General features: G+C 33.7%; 1 protein-coding gene across 2 annotated transcripts; it reads right to left on the minus strand.

The window, feature by feature from the left end:
• Positions 1-6,015: 6,015 nt before the first annotated feature.
• On the minus strand, positions 6,016-9,212 carry LOC137830983 (ETHYLENE INSENSITIVE 3-like 1 protein). 2 transcript variants are annotated; one of them, XM_068638436.2, is made up of 2 exons: positions 8,941-9,212; positions 6,016-8,317 (listed from the first exon to the last, which is right to left on the minus strand). In XM_068638436.2, exon 2 carries the CDS (start codon positions 8,180-8,182, stop codon positions 6,323-6,325), a length of 1,860 nt encoding a protein of 619 aa, XP_068494537.2. In that variant the 5' UTR covers positions 8,183-8,317; positions 8,941-9,212; the 3' UTR covers positions 6,016-6,322. The 2 variants fall into 2 exon arrangements, with proteins under 2 accessions (XP_068494537.2, XP_068494538.2); XM_068638437.2 differs by having other exon boundaries at positions 8,841-8,955.
• Between the last annotated feature and the right edge of the window lie 327 nt (positions 9,213-9,539).

A 9,539-nucleotide genomic window follows, 5' to 3' on the forward strand; every position in this document is an offset into this window, starting at 1 on the left:
TAAATGCAATTAAGAGTTTGTTAAGATTTGATAACAAACTATATTCTTAGATATATTCTGAAAAACTGTTTTAATGTTTTAAGAATCTTGAAACAAAGTTTTCATCAAAGAGTTTTTAAAAAGAGTTCTGAGATTGCTTAAGAGTTGAGAGATTGATCAAGGTGTTGCATAGGATTTTACTTGTGTTGATTTCAGATATTCATCTGTAACAAGTGTAATCTTTGTAAACTGCTGAACAATTCGTGTGTGTGTTTTGCTGAGATTGGCTGTGTGTTCTTGAGGTGTTCAAGATCAGCAATCATAGTGTTGGCCAAGGAGAGTGTGTTTTTTGAGGTGTTCAAGGTCATTCTCTTAGTTGTGGTGTAAGTGATCAAGTGGTGATTGCTTAGTGGATATCCTCAGGGTTTCTGAGAAGACTGGATGTAGCTCTTGTTTGGAGTGAACCAGTATAAACAACTGTGTACAATTTTTCTATCCCTATCTCTTTAATTCAGTTTTATGTTTTTGGAACTGGTATAAACAACCGATTGTTTCGCTAAAACAACCGATTGTTTTTCCAGCTTTGTGCTTTTGTTGTTTGTTTTGGAAAAACTGAATCCTTAATCAAGGTTCTTTCAAAGTATTTTCATTCTAAGGTTAAAAGTCTGCGAAAATCTTTCTTAAACAATTCACCCCCCCCCTCCCCTCTCGTTTAAGGCCATATATTCTAACATCCCTTACTGAAGTGCAACCTCTGACGGGATGACCACCTGGATACCAACTTGTGCACCTAATCTCTTGGACCATCCGTCCTGGAAGTGCCCTAGTTGTTCACGTGTCATGCATGCATCTCACCCCTGGAACGTGACCCTCACAGGTCGTCTCTCTTCCAGTGGCTCTTTACTCGTGTTACGCTTGAACGCGTCATCCACACCACACAAAATGACCCCTCGTGATCTAGGCTTCTCCCTAACTGATAATCAGTGTGTGGTCTAGGATCCACCTCTCGTGGCCCAGCTCTACTGTTTGAGTCACCGATGTTCGATCTCTCATCTCCCTCACTACCCTGACGAGGACACATCAGCACATCCTTGTGATCGATCTCTAACCACTCTTCAGCCTTGGCTCACGTGCTTTGCGAGGCATTGGCCCAGCCGTGCTCGTGGGACCCAACTTACGTGGCTCCATCATTACTAGCGGTCAACGACATCCGAGGACTGGTCGGTACAAGATACAAAAGGGATGAACAACGTAAGGAAATATTGTAAAATTCATTAAAAATAGGTAGAAATTGATTTTTGATCCAAAAAATTTTGTGGGATCTTGATTTAGCGTATATTTGATGGAGGAGTTCTCATATTGAAGAGAAGAGTGATAGATTTGGATTTGCCAAAAATTATTGTGGCAAAACTTCAAACGATCATAACTTTTGATAGAGAAGTTAGATGGAGACGCGTAAAAAATGAAAGTTGTTCGAAACGAGGTAACAAATCTAGTTACCATGCCCAAAGGGAATTGGCCCCACTAAAATTCCAAAAATCCATCATTTACTATCATTTTTTAAAAATTTTAGTATTATTTGGGTATTTTTTAGGTATTTTGAGGTTTTAGTTCTCATACTTACACTTATCAGAAAATTATGAAATTTTACATGATGTTTTCTAGTATAAATTATAGATTTATCAAACCATTATGATTACATTATACATTCAAAAATTTATTTATTACTTATATATTACATTACATAATCTTATGTGTGTTCTAACTTGAAATCTTATTATTTCAGTGTTTATTTTGGATATAACATGTTGAGTAAGGGAAGAAATGCAAGTGCAAATGCAAAGAAACTCACTTGGATGTACCTTAATGTAATCATGTATAACACTTTAGAATTATATCAAACTTTTCCATATATTTATAGAACTTTTTGTACACTTTTATATATTTAAATTATGATATTACATATATTATTGTTCTGGAAATTTGATATTTTATGTAGGATTAGATTGGAGTAAAAATATAATAATAAAAACAAAATTTTAAAAAAATACACTTATAATGATGGTTCTCCATTAGAACTGTCTTTAAAAAGCATTTATAACGATGGTTCTAGTGGGGAACCGTCGTTATAAGTGTATTTTTTTTTAAAAAAAATATTGTTATTTTGTAGAACAACGACAGTTTTAGAATCGTCGTTAAAGTGGTTTTATAACGACGGTTCTGAAATCATCGTTATAAATAGTTGATTTATAACGAAACATCTTGGCGAATGCCTTAAACGAGGTGATGGAACCGTCATTAGGTCCCCTTTATTTATTGGTCCATTTTTCCCAAGTAAAACACAATGATCCCAAAATGATTTACCTGGCGAATAACTTAAACGAGGTGATGGAATCGTCATTAGGTCCCCTTTACTTATTGGTCCATTTTTCCCAAGTAAAACACAATGATCCCAAAATGATTTCCCATGTTTTTGGGAAAAATTAATTACTTTCCAAAAATTTCTTCGAGGATACAAGACAGTTACAATGGGTCACAAAAATGATGGTCTTGGGATTGCTCGACTTATATCCAAGCTGAGAGTACCGAGGGACGTCTTACCCATCTCCGGGTGTCCCAAAGTCACCTACCTTGCATCGCATACCGTCGTAGACCTTTCCCTAAAGCCGACTTGAGCTAGGAAAACACAATTTCCAATCATTCTATCATTAAAAGGGGATTGGAGCATATCAATTGAACATTATGACCATTTCTTTTTTTGACAATGGAGGTTGTACCTAAGCACGTACCATTTTTTAATGCTAACACTACAAGAAAATCATTAAATAACAACTAATTTTAGAAAAAAAAATTTATTTATTATATTAACTAAGTTAGATACTATTTTATAAACTGAACAACTATTGGTATCTAAAGTAATTTATATTATTAATAAAGATTTATAAAATAGTTTCTAAATTGGTTGAATAATCAGTAGCTAAAACCTGGATAGCTAAGTTAAATACTAATTTAGAAATTACTTTATAAATTTTTATTAGTAATAGAAACTATTTTAGATACTAGTATTTATTTAATTTATTTTATAAAATAGTATCCAACTTAGTCACTATAATAACTAATTATTTTTTATAAATTAATTTTTATTTAATGATTTTCTTATAGTGTAAAAATATTCCTTAAATGTTTCACTTTCTTTTTCACCATGTTTTTGAGTTGAGTCTGGTTAGGAGCCATGCCTATGTTGTACTTGTATCATTTCAAAAAAGATTATGTCAAATCTTTCCAAGTATGTATTCATCCTCGCTTAAGTTCATAAGTTCATGTCCCAACTCAAGACGAGTCCCACAAGGACTTCTTGAAAGAAAATAATCAACAACTTATTATCTTGGACGTATAAGACCATTTTTCTATCATACATGATGAGATAATATTTTTTTACATCTATTTCCACTTTATTTATCAAACTTTGGAACCTTAAATTTCTGAGTGTATCATAATAGTTTTTTTTGTTGGATTATGATATGAAAGATTTAAGAGGACTTCAAAAAAAATTGTAATAGTTATTTTTTATTTGTATATAGCGATGTACGACGTATATGTAGAAGGATGAAGTGGGATTTAGGTATGTTGAGGTTTAAGTCTTGAATTAGTGTTTGGTTTAATGGGTTTGGAATGGAGCTACACACATAATTCGTAAGAAGACTTTTTTCTCAATTTTAACCTTTATAACGTAGTATGTTTAAAATATGAATAAAATGAAAATGGAATTACCTTATTCATTTTTTGGAATGCAAGGTTGTTTAAGAACCATAAGTCATATGATTCATTCTGAAGATTTCCTCGACCAAAGCTTAAAATCTCTCATCCTAAGTACTTAGTCTAATAAAAAAAATGTAGACAAAAATATGTGTGTTATCCAATTAGAGTTTTTCTTTGTAGTGTTATGTTTGATGATGTTCCAAGCAACTCATCAATGTATTTTCATAAGACGCATGTATCGATACTAAATAGTAGAGACGGACTACACATGCAATAGAAGAAATATAAACACTTATTTTGTAGTAATTGACTCTTAGTGAGTAATATTCAATTTTGTTTCAAGAAACTCTAAAAATATTTTGATTAGTGTTGACTATCACTTTTTCCTTACACGGGTATATAACATCTTCCTTAACAAATCATCTTATATTTCCTTGAGTTACAAACAAAAGAGTTTGAATGAATGGAGATTTACTCTCAAACAAATATGAACCTCCTTTTAAAATATCAATTTCACTAAGTGAAAGGTTTACAAATATGTATTAATATCCATTAGATGAGTAGTCTTTGGATTAGTAGTCTTATCACTTTCAATGTGACAATTAAGAGTAAGTGGTCTTTATATGTTTTTAAATAAAGCTATATGTGCTTAGAGAAATGTTAATCCTTGTTAATCTAACTAAAAAAAATATTGGATGTTAATCTAATTAAAAGGGTGCTTGTTGTACCATGTCAATTTAAAATTTATTAGTCAAGGTACCAAAATCTTAAATAGAGATATTTGAACTAAAATTAATATCATTGAATTCAAAATATTAGTTAAAAAAAGTTCAACATCATTCCAACATACATTTATATTTGATTAATTCATTTTAGTGATTTACCTTAATCCTATTTTTGAATGCATGTTCAATAGAGATGAAACACTCTTTTGAAGAATTAGAATAAGATGAAACTCGACACCAATTTAAATAGGATGTTTGTTAGTATTGGAAACATGGAAACATAACATGATCTAGTTTTAGTTTTTTTTCAAGAAAATTTATTGACTTTTTATAAATTTTGAAATTTTAATATTAATTTGCGTGACCATTCATTAGTAAATTAACATACATTTATCTTACACGAGAAACAGTATGTCATAACAAAATTGTCATTTAACAAAAATGCATGTCATATTATTACTAAAAAAATAGAATCTTTTTTAAAAATCAAATTTACGAGGATTAAAATTAATATAAACTAAGAGCATAATTAAATATTCGTAATTTTATAGAAAAAATATGGTTCTTTATTTTAAAATCATTATTAATTTGATAGTGTTTTTTTTTAATTATTTGGATATTTTTCTCTTAATAATATATTTTATATTCAAATAACATCGTTAGAATTCAAATTTTGAACTATTTAGTTATGGGTTACAACTTGTTAATATTGATTTATATCTTTCTCGACCTCGTCAATAAGATAGAATGATATATATATATATAAAATTGAAGTTTTCACATTATTATCATCACCATTTACTAATTACAAACCATACTTGGTCCAAATGAAAATAAAGAACAGTTTTCTTCTTTATTTTCTTTTCTTCCTACCAAAGATCTTTTTGAGTCAACACGGGTCTCTTCCACCTTCCCCAATTTTTTTCAACACGTGCTATTATTATCCTCAGCACATTTTCAACCAATAAACTTTATTCACTAAATTTCATGCCACTGTTCCATTCTACACCCACTTATTTTCAACAAGACAAGAAAGTAAAGTTTGACACAAAATTCAAGTCATACAAATTTTAACATTCCAAGAAGTAATAGTTTTAAAAACTTTCATTAAAATATATTTAAAGAAAAGTATCCGCTTCATGAATTACGACCGATCTGTGTAGCTTAAAAATAAAATTTATAAAGAAGTTTTACACGTTAACTTTGATTTAAAAAGAAATTAACTATTATTTTTATTTTTCTCTCTTGCATATTGTTCTAAAAAAGTTTATCCATGAGATTGTACTTGAACAGCACATTAATGGTGTTGAACAATGAAAAACCCAAATGACACATAAAAGATGTGAATGGTGTGCCCCACCACACAGTCTGAAGAAGCAATCCAAATGGAATTCAACTTAGCATCAGCCAAAGAACTGTTATGGGGTCAGAACTGCAATGGGGTCCATTTTCACATGGGAAAGGATAAGAATAAGAAAAAGGCAGAATAAAGGACAAACCTTTCACCTATCCATGATTTTAGCATCAACTGGGTCAAACCGCCAAACTAAAATTTGGAAGAAACTTTAAATTTTATTTATATCACAGTCTTACATAGAATAGTGATTTGGAGTAACACAGGGTAGATTGATAAAAGAAGAGAGCAGAAGGATGGGGCTACTTAGTGGGAACATGTAAGTTTTTTATTGCAACAAATACTAGACCTGTAGTAAAGGATAAGCATAGAATATCTAATTTCTAGACATACAGAATTACATGTGAAGAAAATTGGGGTAAGACTTTTGGATGAAGAAACTTCACATGAAAGTAAGAGTTTGTGATGTAGACAATGAGCTTCCGGATTCCACTTGTCATCTTCACTAATACCATATCGAAAAATCTGGCTGTTTCTGAATACCATCCATCTCTGCTCCTTGCATGTCCTCCTTGAAATCAAATGATGCCAAATCACAAAAGGACCCAAACATTGAATTGAAGTTATTGTTGTTGTTGTGATTGGTCTCGAAGGGAGCATTCATAGCTTTGAACCGCTCAATTTGGCCTTCTTCTCTAGCAAATATGTGATGATTATTGGACATGTTGGGCTCATCAAAGATATTTCCTTCCATAGTGATTCCTTGCCCACGAATGAAGTTGTCATGTGGTTGCTGCATGCCATGCTGACGAAGGCAGGAATTCTCTGCAGCCATGATGCGATTACATGAACTTATGTTCTTGTTGCCTTGAACATTTGTTTCATAGTTAGTCATAAGGTCACTGATCATTTTCTGACCATCTTCTGAAACTTCAAGCCCAGTAAGATCAATTACAGGCGGGACCATGTTAGCAGACTGAGCAGTAGACTTGGGTTGAACAAAGGACTGGGGGTATATGATAGGCTTTACCTCATTAACATGAAAATTTGGACCCCCAAAATCTGAAGGACCTCTATATGCACAAATCAACTGATGATTGTCCCTGGAAATTCTGTCGGGAAAACCAAGGCGAACTTGACTATAAGGGCACTGAGGCTGTTCACATGTGTAAATCTTCATATCCATCACGTTAAAGTCATTTGAAACCTTCCTCTTCCTCATGAAATCCAAATTTGTAACAGCCTCTCCCTTGATTGAAAAAGGGGGCTGCTGAACTGCCAGAGTTCCCCTCATTCTCTCCATCCCCAGATTGGTTGTGTGAACATTCTCATGTTTCCTGTCTTCTACATCAAAGTTAGGTTCATCCTCACATCCTTCAACATCATACTCATTGCTATCATTGACCACCAAAGATCCACTACCTCCAGCTGAGGCTAATGGAGGGATATAATCAGGGTAAAGCTCTCTTGCCAAGGCCTCCTCCTGATTGATGATTGCCAGCCAGGTTGCACTTTCCTTGGCTGTCATCTTATCCTGGAGGCACTTAGACTGCCTCACAAGCTTGCGAATTTTGGCAATATCAGGGGACATGTGCTTGATGACTGCAGTCAAAACGCCAACTTTCCATGCCTTCTTTAGGTCATGGGGCTTCTTGTAAGGAGGGGGACTGTGATCCTTAGGCAAACCAATTTGGGGCCACCACTCTTCATTTCCACTAGGCCACCATGGTGGAGGAATACCCTTTTCCAACGGGAACCGCCTCTGAGGAGGATCACAGTGTTGCATGAGTGCTGACAAGAGAGAACCCAAGGTTGTGTCCTGCAGCTCTTGCAAGGTATGTGGAGTTGGACCAATTGAATTGCATCCATCATTCCTCCCGGGGATTGCATTATCAGCTTGGTATTTGGCTATGGCAGCTGGACCATTTCGATCGAATCTGACTTTATCCTTCCACCATTCACGAAGATTATCAGATGCTCCAGTCACTGGTTTCCCCTTCTCGGGAATTATCCCATAAACAAATCCTTGGGCCTTACAAACCTCCATCATCTTCAGCATGTACTTCAAGATTCCATCTTGAGCTCTCGACATCTTTTTCCTCCTTGCCTGTTCTTGAGACTGTCTTTGCTTCACTGCATCGATTCCTTCCTTAGATTTACTTTGTTCCTTCAATCGCTTGAGACGCATTTTGTCCTTCCACATCCTCCTTTCAAGCTCATCTACCCCAATTTCTTCATCACTGAAATCATCCTCAACTATCGCCTCTGGATCAGTTTGCCGGGCGGTGATATCCTCTTCCCCAAGGACAGTAGACATCGTATCCAAATCATTACAAAACCCCATCTCCTCAAACATCATCATCATTTTCCGTGGAAAAAAATATGGATCCAACCTGTGAGCTTCTGATGATGGAAGTAGCAACTTGGATTTCAAACTAACCCCTTAGCACTGTACACCAATTCAACTCCACAAATTCTTAGCTTTTAAAGGCCTTTGCACCTGCCAACAGTAACAAAACAAAGATCAAAGAAAAATCAACATGGCACAAAACCAAATACTTTCTAGACGAAGAGAATCACACCATAAAATATCTCCAAGCTAAAACCATCATGAAAATAGAACATGAATCCAGGCTAAAAACACGAATTAAAAAAACATATCATCACCTCAAAATTTAAAACCTTGTTGAAAATTAATAGATCAGGGCTATACCGTTTCCACAGATCCAATTCCTCAACGAATCAAACAGGGATACAAAAGCAACATAGGCACAGACAATAAATGAGGTGACTATAAAAACAAGGACAATAAATGATGATTTCGAAAGATTCTCTCATCAACGCATCATAAAAGGTTGCAGCTTTCAGATAAAACCGAAAAGTTAAGTTGAATTGATGAGGTGTTCTAAAAACCCCCACCACAAAACTAGCAAGCTAACAAAGGGAGAAAAGTTCCAACATCGAGGATTAAATAAATAGACGAACAGGAACCTCATAGATCAAAAGGGTAACAAAATCAGTACCGACACAGAGCACAAATCAAAACAACAGAAACCCATGAATCTGATTGACCAAGCAGATAGCAAGAAGCTGTTTAACAGTGAAAAGTGTAGAGATGATTACCAGAGGAACCAGAGAGAGTCTCTGTGGTGGCCACGAGTCAATAAGAGAAGAAGAAGAAGAAGAAGAAGGTTCTTTGTATTGGGACTGTCATGAGAGAAGGTGGGAAGAAAGAGAGAGGGAAAGGGACACAGAGTTGAACATTATCTGGTTAATGGGAAGAAGGTGGGTTTTTATTGGTAGATTAAACCCCACATCCAGGAAGAGTTTTTATAATAAAGGTCAGTTATTTCTTTCTCCATTTTTCTTTTTGGTGTATGGTCAAAAGAGTTCTCTTTTTTAAGTTATAAATCCGAATATGAAAATGATTAGAGAATTAAGAAAAATAAAATTAATTATGGTTAGCTTATTATTTTTATTTATTTATTTTCATTGATAGCATACATCTCATTTTAAGTTTATCCCTTTCTGGTTTCAAATCAATTATTGACTTAAGTAAGTTTCTATCAAATGTCTTCCGTAAATCTCTTTAGTTATTTTAGATCTTTTATATTCTTATTGTTTTTTTTTTAAATTTTCTTATGAACTATAGTTAATTTATGGTTAAAATGATAAGAATATCAGGTAAGATAATAAAAAATATTTAACTAAAAATTAAAATT

Source organism: Phaseolus vulgaris, chromosome 6 (genome assembly GCF_051622355.1).
Source record: "Phaseolus vulgaris cultivar YP4 chromosome 6, ASM5162235v1, whole genome shotgun sequence".
In the NCBI taxonomy this organism is placed as follows: Eukaryota; Viridiplantae; Streptophyta; class Magnoliopsida; order Fabales; family Fabaceae; genus Phaseolus; species Phaseolus vulgaris.